At 38.4% G+C, this 12,967-nt stretch overlaps 1 protein-coding gene across 6 annotated transcripts in view; it reads left to right on the top strand.

Annotated features, from left to right (window-relative positions):
* PCSK5 (proprotein convertase subtilisin/kexin type 5) overlaps positions 1–12,967 on the top strand; it is a 434,041-nt gene that overhangs the window by 281,422 nt on the left and 139,652 nt on the right. For all 6 annotated transcript variants that reach the window (XM_058301654.2, XM_071216671.1, XM_058301655.2 and 3 more), the window contains exons 18-20: positions 1,526–1,623; positions 2,064–2,193; positions 2,623–2,738. In XM_058301654.2, the coding sequence (XP_058157637.1) occupies positions 1,526–1,623; positions 2,064–2,193; positions 2,623–2,738 (344 nt within the window). The remainder of the gene's footprint in view (positions 1–1,525; positions 1,624–2,063; positions 2,194–2,622; positions 2,739–12,967) is intronic.

The following is a 12,967-nucleotide window of genomic DNA, read 5'->3' as shown; positions in this document are numbered from 1 at the left end:
TATTTATATATCAAATATTTTGTTCTATTTATTTTTTTCGATTTTAAGGACAATCTGTGGACTCTGAGAAAAATATAGCTGACAAAAATTAGAAGAAGGGAGAGAAAAATATATGTCCCTCATCCGACATTCTGGCAATTCATTAGATATTGTCACACATGCTAGACTGAGAAATATAACCTTAAATAAGATAGTTAATATTGTATAGATTACTACTAGAAGAAAACTAAAAATAACAATATACCTAAGAAAAGCCAATATGTTAGGGGAGCAGCAATATAGGTAGATATTTTTGTTAAATTCCTTGTTAGTGTTTAAAATCAATAAATCAAGAAACAGAGGTGGAAATATTAGAGTTTTGTCATTTTGCTAGAAACAAATAGAAGAACTAAGATTAGAAATACTTAAAATTTTTAAAAAGGCCATTCCTGGGAATTTGGGCTGGGGATGGGGTAAGGAAATGTTGGTGTATACTTTTAATCAGTGGGAATTCATTTTACCATGTGCTTCTGTTGCATTTCTTTTTTTTTTTTTTTTTTTGAGATTTATTTATTTATTTCTCCCCTCTCCCCCCGCCCCCATTGTCTGCTCTCTGTGTCCATTCGCTGTGTGTTCTTCTGTGTCATTAGGCAGCGCCAGTAACTGATCCTGGGACCTTCCAGAGTAGATGAGAGGCTCTCATTCTCTTGTGCCACCTCAGCCCCCGTCTGCTGTGTCTCTTATTGTCTCTCCTCTGTGTCTCTTTTTGTTGCATGATCTTGCTGCACCAGCTTTCCGCATGGGCCAGCACTCTGCGAGCCAGCACTCCTGTGTGGGGCAGCACTCTGTGCAGGCCAGCTCTCTTCTCAGGCCGGCTCACCACGTGGGCCAGCTTGCCTTCACCAGGAGGCCCTGATTATCAAACCTCAGACCTCCGATATGGTAGAGAGAAGCCCAATTGCTTGAGCTGCATCCACTTTCCTCCTATTGCATTTTATAGTTACAAAATAACTCTTTAAATGATTATATAGTAGGTCTGAAGATTAGGGAACATTTCCTATTTTTGGAAATAAAATTTCCTATTATTGCCCATAAAATGCTTTTATAAAAACCTCTGGGTCGGTGGGGTAGCAGATGTAGCTCAGTGGTTGAGTGCCTGCCTCCCACACACAAGGTGGTGGGTTCAATCCCTGGTACCTCCTTTAAAAATAAATAGGTAGGTAGGTAGGTAGGATGGATAGATAAATAAACCCTCTAGGTTGGAAGGTGATGCTCCAAACAGGAGCATATCGGCCTTTCAGACACAAGAATGTCCTCAAAGCCTACAGCATGTGTACATGCCAGAAGCATAGAGAAGCAGTATAGGCATCTGGAGGGAGAAAAAAAGAGGGTCCAAGGGCTATTTCTGCTGCTTTGAAGCTTTGCCAGGTCTGCTGATCTCCAGGAGGAGCTATATTTGTGACATTTGGAGTTGGGGTGGGAGAAGTCGTTGCCTCTTTGCCTTGACCACCACAGTCTGCCTAATGCTCTGTTCCTTTTCTCCCAGCCTGTGGGGATCCCGGTGCTTCATCACCTGTGAAGACAGATGGTACTTCAATGGCCAGGACTGCCAGCCCTGCCACCGCTTCTGTGCCACTTGCATTGGTATCTTCTTCCCCAGTTCTTTCATTTATGATAGTGGCTCTGATTTTGCTTTTGTTTCTTGATCTCTTTTAGTCACCACTATGCAACACACTTGATATTTTTCAAGTAAATGCTGGAGTTTCTCAGAAATCTGAGAAGCATATTTCTCTTTGGATAATATGTACATATTCTCACCAAAAGTCATATGCATCCTGTCACCATTGAGAAGCATAAATATTGCTGTCCTTCTCTTTCAAAAAAGATTTGAGGTTTTTGGCCAATGGGTTTGGTTTAAAATGTAGCTTTTCCTTTTTGTCAAAGAATGTAAGAAAAAGCACAAATATTAGTTCATGAGTCTTAAAATTGTAATGTTAGGGCTATTTTCGCAAACTATTAAAGAAAAAGCGCACCGTGCAAACTCTTGAAGTTTTGTTTCTGTTCCTGCATTTGTCTGCTTTAAGGGCCAGGGGCCGATGGATGTGTTAGCTGCACCGAGGGTTACTTCATGGAGGACGGGAGGTGTGTGCAGAGCTGCAGTATCAGCCATTACTTCCACCACTCTGCAGAGAGTGGACACAAGTCCTGCAAAAAGTAAGTGTATTTACCCCCTCAATCCTAGCTTTTGATAACTGGGTTCCTTATATGACTGCTTTCATCAATAATATTAAAAAATTAGAATTTTTAATGATAAAATAGGTTCAGAGATTTACAAATGGACTTTGCCTTGCGACATTAACCCAGCTTATCTTTGATATTTTTATTTTTTGCCTCTGAAGCATTACAAAATCTTTAAGGAAATATTTCCATTCCAAATACTTGCTAATATCCTCTTTAAAATCACGGCATCTACCTGCTCGGTTTTCTTTAAAGTTATCCAACCTAGCAACTATCATAAGAAACGGTTTTTGTGTCATTTCCAAAGGGAGAAGTAAGTGTAAGACATTAACGCTTTGATAGTAAACATACCTTCTCCTGTGCATGATGTGTTAAACGGTAATAAATTATACGTTTTTCCCATAGATGTGACAGCAGCTGCTTGACTTGCAATGGTCCAGGATTCAAAAACTGTACAAGCTGCCCCAGTGGGTACCTCTTAGACGTAGGAACGTGTCAAATGGGAGCCATCTGCAAGGATGGTGAGTTCAACACCTCATTTTGATCTTCTGAGCAAAGTGAGATCTCTAAGGTCTAATATATTTCCACTCAAAAAACAAGAAATCATCAATCATGCATCAGATAGGACTGTTGGCATTCATTCTTCTTAAAGTAATGCCCTCATTGGGTTTGTTTGATTGTGTTTAATTGCAAAAACAAATAAGTCACCTATAGTCCCACTGGCTAAGACTGCTACAGTTATTTTTTTATGTTTCCTTCTAGCTTTTTTCTATATGTACTTTTTAGCCAGACTTTTTTTTAATACCATATACATAGAGTTTTTTATCCAGCTTTTGGCAATAACATTATCCTATGTTATTACAAAGTCTCAGGAAATTTCATTTTTAATAATAGCATTAAAAAAATTTTTTTAAGTAATAGCATAATATTCTGTTACAGTGCAATTCCATTGGTTTTTTACCATTTTCCTATTATTTGGATTGTTTTATAATTTTGATATGTAAATACATGGCAGTGGACATATATGTGCATAAAGCTTTGTTCACACTTAAGATTGTTACCTTTGGAAAATTCTTAAGATACAATTTTTAGTATTCCCCATTGTAATTCACCATCATTTAACAATTAAAACCATTAAAATGATGGAATAAATGAATTTTTCTTTTTCAGACCTATAATAAAATACATACAATAATAATCAATATTTAATTGATTACCAATGGAAACTTAAATCATGAAGCCAAGAGAAAAATTACCCATATGTCATAAGATATTATTTTATTAAGTACCCAGATTTGTTTTAATGAATCTCTTAGTTTACAGACTGACATGGCAAAGTAAATAATCATCATATGGTATCCGAATCCTTCATTAAGCCCCGGAGCCTGGGAATTTATATTCCAGTCTCGTAGAAGAGAAAACCCAAAGTGTGTAAACTAGAAAATGATAGCGCCAAGTATAGAATTTAATTCTTCAAATTGTTGGTTCATATTTTTTTCCTTTGCCCTGGTGGTTCTCAACTAAGATACCAGGACCCCACTGTTGCCCCAGATATTCTGATTCAGCTGGTCTGGAGTGTGGCCTGAGCCTGGATATTTTTTGAAGCTCCTCAAGTGTTTCTAAAAGGCACCCCTGGCAAATTGGCAAATGACATGCCACCTTACTTCTCTGGGCCTCAGTTTCCCTATCTGTAAAATGTGTAAATTTAAATTATTCCAACTCCAATTTTTTGTGAGCTTTGACTCCCAATACAATTCATGCTGAAGGGGACTCAAACTTGCATCTAAATTTCATGTGAGCAATACATCTCATTAGTGTAGAAAGAAATTACTGTGAGCCATTGTGCTAAACATCTTTGGATTATAATGTAAATTTTAAATAAGTTTAAAAAAGAAAGCATGCATTTGGAAGAGTCTTACCTGACAAGATTATCCTCCTGGGTTTATTCTTTCCCTTCCTTTAAATGTACCTTGAAATTTCTTCTGGAAATTTTACGAAAGACAGGATAGTACTGTGGATGGGTCAGGAACCAGACTGCTTACATTCATTTCTGGCTTCGAACCTTGGGCAAGTCATGAACTTCCCTGGACCTCACTTCCCTCATCTGTAAAAACGAGGAGACTAGTACTGACCTCGTACGGTTATCAGTCTTCCATAGGCTACAGCTACCTATTAGGAGCCTCAGAAAGGCACAGAAAGAACTGGCAGAATAAAGTTAAGTGCTAGGATTTCAGAAAGTTTTAGGTGTCCTTGGATGGAAATGATTTGTGGAAAGATAGAAACAAAAGCCCAGGTCATGTTTTTATACCATGCTGACACTGATAGATGATCATTTACGATCTCATTTCCATGGAGCATCCTAGGTGCTTTGGCATCTTCTTAGCTTTTCTGATGTACAGCTGGCCTGGCAGGGACAGGCCAGTTGCACTCAAGCTCTGTGCTCTGAGGGTTTCTTGGCCTGGGCCAATTCTTACTGCACAACCCTGGGTGAAAGCAATATGTGGTGGTACCAGGGACCATGTAAGTATTGCCTTTTAATTATAGGAAGTGCCTCCCTGTCCTTGATTGAAAACATGGTTCCCCTATGTCTGAATATGACTGGAGTTTGCCCGATTAGTAACCTGAAAACTAAAGACAATTTTTAAATAACTGACTCAGGAAACCCAATGTAACTCAGATTCTACCCGCAGCACTTGTACGGGGCATTTCAAGATTTGTGATGCTTTCCCTACTTTCCCTAAACCATTGTACGCATAGAAGAAGTTATGCCAAGGGGCCTTTTGGTAAAAGCGGAGTGTTAGGATTGTAGGTACCAGTGGAAAATGAAGAATCATAATTTGCAATGAATCCATTTTCAAATCAGTTAAAGAATGAGCTCATTGGTGGCTCAACCAGACATCTCACATCCCATGGCAGTTGCATTTAAGGATGTGCTTTTAATTCTCTTTCAACTGTCATATTTCAGTGAGTCTAAGACATACAATTTTTTTACATTTTGACATTTATGAAGTAGATGCATGATATAATTCATGGCATCTTTCTGTGGCTTTTGCCCAGGGGGTTGATATGACATCGGTGTAATTTCTGAATATGAGACTTGGTCACAGTGAAGTCTGCTCAACTGAGTTAGACACATGGCTACCACTCCCTGTGTTGAATTTCATTGTAGTTCAAAACAGTGTCAGAAAAGTCAACTATGGTTCAGTATTCAAAGAAGGCATCATTGTGTAAACACAGAATCAAAACAGCATGCTATATATATAAGCATAACAAATTCTTTTAATAAGTAAAAAATTAGAATTCTGAGTGATGAAATGTGTCATTTTAATAAGTAGTGTTTTTCTTTTTAGTGCTTAAAATAATGGTGCATTTTAAATCGACAGTGTCTTAGATTCAATGAAATATGGGATAAATGACTGTATACTCTTTGCTCTAAGTAATTCTTTTAAAAAAACACCTTGCTTTTATTATTATTGGTTTCTAATTTATTCTTTTTCTAATCTTTTTTTTTTTTTTCCTTTCACAAATGGATACCAATCACATTTCCTGTTGGACTACAATATCTCTCCTTGAAAAACAATGCTGTTGACTAAAATCACTTTGGGTGGACCAAATTTCCTCCTTGGTGACTGCTCCTGAATGGTCTCTTCCAATTCCCCAATCTGCCTCTCTGACCAATCAAAACCTTCTTCCGTGTGTGTACATCACGCTGCTCCCGTCCTCAACTTCCCTTCTCTCTTGCTGACTTCCTGGAAAAGCAACGGAAGAGTCCTGGGCTGAAGGAGGCTTCTGTATGCTAGTGAAAAAGAACAATCTGTGCCAACGGAAGGTTCTTCAACAACTTTGCTGCAAAACATGTACATTCCATGGCTGAATGGCCATCCCAGACATCTTTGTTCCTGTAGACTTATAGATTACTCCATATTATTATTAAAAAGAAAAAAAAAAAAAAACAAGCAAAAAAAAAAAAAGCAAGCCACCTCTCTTTCTTGCTCTCCTTTTCTCTCTCTCTCAACTTTGTGCAGGGAGATGGTGAACTGTTTTGTCAGATCTTAAATGGAAAAAAATAATAAACCTACAACAAGCCTACCTTTTATAACTGGGTGTTTAGTGCTAAACAACCAGGACCACAGAGACAGTATTGTATGACCAAAGCATTTGATGCCAAAATTTGGCATTAAAGTAATGATTTGATTTCCTGCCCTGGTTTTAAAGGTCCATTTTTTAACTTTTGCATTTACTTGCTTGCTCCCCTTTGAGATGCCTAAAAATACCTTTCAAAAACACCACAAGAGCATACATCGATAAAAATGAAACAGAAAGCTCTTGTATCAGTCATTTTTTTATGCTTGTGTCCACCATTGGGGAAAATGTCAGAAAACTGGACCTGGGGGCATTAAGATCCCACAAAGTTGTGTTCAGTGTTGTTTGTGTCAGCATTTCGCAGTTGAACATTGATACCCTCCACACATAATTTATTTCATTCATTATGTGCTGGTTTTGCATTATCCTCACTTGATAAGTCAGCTCCACTGGTTTCATCAGATAGACTTGCTGCTACTGGCTTTTCCATTGTAGACTGGGTTATTTTACACACAGCTAGTCAGATGGGATAGCTCTGTATAGTCAAATTGGTGAGGGACAGAATACAAAGTTACTTAAAAGAGCTGAGAAGGAGGCAGCTCTCCTGAAATCCAGAGTGTTAACTTTATGGACCCTGCACAATCTCTTGGTGCTATCTAGCCATTATCCCCATAGCATTTTTTTAAAGACCATCAGAAATTCCATTTGTTGTGGTGGGAAGCATTTTAGATATTATGCAGGGAATTTTTTCCTGGAGTCAAAAGTTTCTAAAAGGTCCTGTATTTTTTAATAAATGGAATTTATTTAAATAATATTTAAGCTTGTGCCCAAGTTGGCCGGGCATTGTTTTCAATGGTGCTTCTTAGACATTTTTTTCATCTTGTCATTAAAAAATAATAAACTGGAAATAGAATATGGGTGGCATGATGGTACCTTCCTGCTTCTGAGTTTCCCATTTCTCTGTCCCTCTACAACCATGCATGGATACATGTGTTCACCGAATGTCGTTGAGATCATTTGTTTTCTTTAAAATATCTTCACTGGTTTTCTGTAACTCCCCAAACATACCATGGAAACTAGCATACTGAATTATGAGAAAACTATTTTGGATTAATGGTCAGAAAGGAGGAAGCCTGATAGATCTCTTTACCACTTATGAGTTTCTCTGTTTAGGAGAGTATAGCTTGATAACAGGTTTTTTTCAGTTCTCATGTTAAAGCTCCATTGGTGACCTCATTTGCTTTGGGAGTGATCAGCCATCATTCAGGCTTTATGCTCTGTGACCCTCACTTCTAAATTGACACCGGCCTTCACAGCTGAGAAGAGAAGAGGTATGAGCTCAACAAGGCTTTCCTGGGAAGGAACAGGGAAGTGGATGCTCAGGTCCCCGTGCAAATAGCAAAAATATGCATTTCTACACATCAAAGTTCACTTCCAATCCAAAGTGAATAATAATAGCCTAACAACCCTCTTAATAGAGATGATTTGTAAGTAACTAAGGAAGCAGCTGATTTCACTGGACAATTTTCCTCATCATACCACCGCAGGCCCTTCTTATACAAAGAAAGCAAGTTACTCCTGGGCACAGTTTATCGGGTCCAGTCCTGTGGACAAATGTAAGCACAAGCCTAAAGCAGATGGTGTAAACCAGATTTGCCTACAAAGGAATCCATATATCTGAAACAGCCCATAATATTTGCAGAAAGATAGGAAACATAAAATGATGTCTGTGTTCTTGGACAAATAATCCACATGACAGCCAAATTCTATGGGGGTTCACCAGTATATGTCCCATTTCCCACTGACCGTGTAGGCTCACATTGCGGAAATACTGGTTTAACTACTAGAGTGTTACTGCCTCATTTATATAACATACATAACATTATTAACTAGAACATAATGCTTTCAAAGTTTAAGTTAATGTTATATATTATGTATAAATATATATATTCATAATGAGATATATGTAATGGATAGTACAGAATTTGGAGACTTAGCAAATGTTCTAACCTTCTAGAGACAAAAGTTCTATCTTCTGTTTTCTTTTGTCTTTATTTTTAATTAGTGATCCACTGTTAAGTCCAAATCCACTTTTACTGAAAAATGCTGTACATGTGTAAAATGTTCAGTTGTTTTTTTGTAAAATATAGAACGGTTGTAATTGATACTGGCCAAAATCAATGTTATCCCATATTTTATTTTTTCTATTAAATTAACCTAAGTTCCTGTTTATTTGATCTGTTTATACCCATGTGTAAACATCTCTGAAAAGGTGAGAGGTGCTGAGAAACTGTTCTCCGTTTCCACATAAGAAGCTGTATATGAAGGAAAGGAAATAGACAAATGATTCATCTAAATGGGGAAAGTGGGGAAAGAAAGGGCAGGCAGAGATAGAAACTGAAAAGGAGAGAGAAAGAAACAGCAATATGAGAAGGAGACAGGCGTGATATGGTCATGAATGTGTGCTAAATCCTGGTTTTGGAAAGAAGGTTATGAGGAAAGAAAAAGTCTTTAAAAGTTTAGTATGGTTTCTCTCCAGTTGCACAGATTCTGTTCTCTAGCATTTGGGCGCTCTGGGCCCACTGTGTCCCACATGCTTGCCGTGGACTTACGCAGTGCACAGGTGTGGAGGGGTTGGGGCTATTGGGTGGGGAACAAGGAGGCTGGAGTGTGAAAGCTGCTGAGGAGAAGGTAGCCTTGTTATTTGCTGACAACTTGTGTAAAATTGACTGTGGCTGTATCTGTAGACACCCAGAGGATGATTTTGTCTAAAATAAATCTCCAGTACATGCCACAGGGTGGGACTGAAGAGTTAGCAGAAATAACCATGGAGTATATAGATCTTTGACTTTTTGAACTCTGCTTTAAGATGCAATCACTAGCCTCAAAGGTTTAATGCCTTTTGAAAAAAGAAATGAGAAATCAGCAAAAGCAACAAACAAATTGAGCTCCAGCTAGGTTTAAAGATCTGGGGATACAAAAAGGCATGAGAGAGAATCTCTTGCTATCATGAAGTCCCATTATGGCGATAGGGAGACATTAGTATCAGCCATTTACGACATGCAGCACCCTGTAGGAATGCACGGTTATATACATAAATAAATAAAATGGAAATAAAATCATCCTTAATTCACACAAAAATCCAGAGAAGAGGTACAGGTTTTATCCTCTGCTCACAAACAAGAGAGAAAACTAAGGCACATAGACTTGCCAGGCTCAGAATAATATTAATATTTTAAAAATAATAGACAATTGACAGTAGGTAATGAATTCTAGATATTAAATGAATAGAGTGCAGTGTGGTAAGTTCAGAGTAGAAAAGACTCCTTTGAATTGAATTGGTAGGGGCAAGTTCCCTAAGAGAATTAGTCTGTGAAGGAAGGTTAAGTCTCAGGTAAGCTGAAGGGGAGGAGACGAGCCTTTACAGGCAGGAGGACATCAGCTGCGAACTTGCTGCATAAGAGATGTCCAGGGAAGCAAGATCTTTGTAATGGTTTTAATCTAATTAGCTCATTGTTACAAAGGACAGTGATTCCACATTTGATGGACAGTCAAGAGGACTCTAACACATTTTTAGACTTTCTTGAAGATAGACCGTGTGCCTATCCTCCTCCTCAACCTACCACCCATGAAGACATTGCTAATCAATCACTGTCCATTCATAGACTGATCACAATTTTCTCACAAGTGAAAAACTTAACTTTCCATCCCACTATCCCAGACTTATCATCATGCTTCTGATCTCTTCTTTCAGATTCATTGTTTTCCACACAACACTCTGCCCTTCCCTGAGTACTTGGTCGAGATGTGGAGGTGATTGTTCTAGTAACTACTAATCTAAAGATTCTCAGTCCAAGTGATCAATACTTGAGGCACATCTGGGTATGGAGATTTATAGCACATTAGCCCCCTCGTGTGAAAAAAAAAAATGGTTGTATGACTAAAATATAAAATACAAGTAGACAGCGTTCTTAACTGTTCTGTATCCTCATTCATCCTCACACAGAGATGCAGAGCCGCATGATGAATGAAAATAGCATACTGGAGGCAATTTTAAATTATGGCCTGGCCAGTTCAGTTTTCTTTCCTTCTACGCTCTAAAACAGAATGCAGAGGAGGAACAAAGGCCAGCTACCACTTGACGTCATCTGGCCCAAACTGCACCCTGAGCCCCAAATTCAGTATGTGTATCTGACAGAGGGTATAAACCTGCTTCTCTTGTCAACATGCATTTCCAAAATTGTGTTTTTGTTGCAAACCATAAAATGTGAAGATCTCAGCAGAATACTTTGGGGCTATTGATAAATTTAGCAGCGTATACCCAAGGCAGATATAAATTCATTTTAACTCATTGGAGCTACTTCGTACCCAGAAATGAGACTGCAATCTATATTCACATCTGCTCTTCATCACATTTGGGCCAGATCCACAGGCTTCATCTGGGCCCCTAGATTTGACCCAGAGTCAGTTCTTTGTCAAGAGGGATACAGTTGTGCATTATCGCTAAGTCTCAGCAGGCCCATTTATGAAATGGGAGTGACACCAGTTCCCTCCCATTCTCTCTAATGGACTACAAGGATAGATTTGACTGGGTTGTTGCTAAAGGATTTCCTTACAAGTTCTCTTTAAGGGGCCCTTGTTTGGGGATCAATTCTTGCTTTTATAGGGCCAGGTCCAGAAAGTTTGTATCCTTGTTTCCTAGAAAATTCCAGAAACATTTCTTGAGGACTGAACTGTAAGTCCGCCAATGTTTTGTTTTTTGTTTTTTAAGTTTAGGAATGAATACATTATTTTAAGAATATGATGTTGCACGGTTGACAAAGTTTTCACTTAAGTGGTTTTATTTAATGTGGCCCACATAACAGATATGTGAGATGGGTGAGGCAAAAACTTGTATCTAGCCTTGAAGTTGAAGAATCAGAGGCCTATAGGCATTGACTCAAGAGTCACAGTAAGGTGTGTGGCTGGGATTTAAACCTTCAGCCTTCCACACAACACTGCCTACTTTTTAACAGTGTCAGAGAAAACCAAGGCAGGCAGTAAGAGCCTTTTCTCCAGGGACAATAGAAAGCATACTGTAAACCTGGACTTGGCTATTTTCTCCCTAGAAACTCAAATGAATTACTTCCATAAATAAACATCATTAAGTCCCTATTGTACATCCCAGGCTCTGAGGTCCTTCTTGCCCTCTTAGAGTTTATAGTCTAAACAGACACGCAAAAAAACCCACAAATTTTTGTAATATGAAACTATGTAATGCCTTAAGAGAAGTGTAAAGCAAGTATTACTGGAAATCCAAAGGAGCGAGCCCACTTTACCAGCTAAGGTCTAAAGCATGCCTGTCCTTGCACTACAAGCTGCTCAAAGGCTTCCAAAAATCGTGTGAAACAGAAAATAGAGTTGGCCCTAAAATACACAAATAAAACTGCAAAGATCAAAATCAAGGGATATTTAAATTAAATATCGACAAAATGCAACATATCAATCTAGTCAATTGCAACTCTTAAGGAATTACGTATAATTAAATTTGAAGTTTGATATGGGTAAGTTTTAATATGCTTGATATGATGTGAGATACAGAGAGGTTGAGGAATCTAGGACTCACGGGGATCTTAAATGAGCTCAGTAAAGGAAGGAGAAACTCACTCTACTGGGCTAAGGGATGGGTTGAGGGAATATGGATATCTTCCTAGACACTATCCACCTTGCTTTCTGCACTTACTTGCAAGGTGATATCCAGACTTGTGGCTTAAATACTATCTATCTGATGTTGGTTTTATATGAATACATATCTTTATTCTGACCTCTTCCCTCAAGGGTCACACCATCAAGGGTCACACATATAGGTCCAATCATCTATTTGATATTTCCCTTCATATGTCTAATAGGCATCTCAAAATGAGCATGTGCAGATTCTCCAGCCCCTTTTCCATTACTACCATCAAATCTCCCATCTAAGAAAATTTCATTTCAATTCACCCACCCAGTTATTCAACCCCAAACCTTAGGACTCCTCCTTTTTTTTTTCTCTCCCACAAATCCAACCTACCAGTTAAGGTCTGTTAATTCTACCTCCAAGCTGTATCTATCTCTAAATGGCTTACTTCTACCTATTTCATAGCTGTAACTTCGGGCCTAACAACCATGAACTTTAACCTGGTCTACCGCAGAAGCCTCCTAATATGCATCCCTGTGACTCTCCTTTTCCCTCTTCTCTTTTCACTTCTCCCTATCCATTCTCCACATAGCAGCCAGAGTACTATTATAACATGGTATCAGGTGTCATCTCTCCCTTCCTAGTCACTCAGAATAAATTCTGGAATCCTCACCATGGTCTTCTGATATCTCCTATTACCCTCCCCTTGCTCATTATGTTCTAGTCATGTCAACTATTTACTCCTCAAGCAGAAAAATCTTGTTTGTGTCCTATAAAACTAGCTCAAAAATAGCTTCCTCAGAAAAGCAACTCCCTCTATTACTCTTACCCCACAGCCCACTGCTTCTCATTTTTCTTAGTTCTTACTACAACATGACATGAGATCATTCATTTACTTCTTTAGTGTCTATCTTCCCCACTAGAATGTCAGCTCCACAAGACCTGGGACCTTGTATGTCTTATTCCCAGCTTTATCTTGCATGTCCAGCACAGTGTCTTGCTTAATAAATA

The sequence above is a fragment of the Dasypus novemcinctus genome, chromosome 8 (assembly GCF_030445035.2).
Source record: "Dasypus novemcinctus isolate mDasNov1 chromosome 8, mDasNov1.1.hap2, whole genome shotgun sequence".
In the NCBI taxonomy this organism is placed as follows: domain Eukaryota; kingdom Metazoa; phylum Chordata; class Mammalia; order Cingulata; family Dasypodidae; genus Dasypus; species Dasypus novemcinctus.
This window is presented reverse-complemented; position numbering and strand designations above follow the sequence as displayed.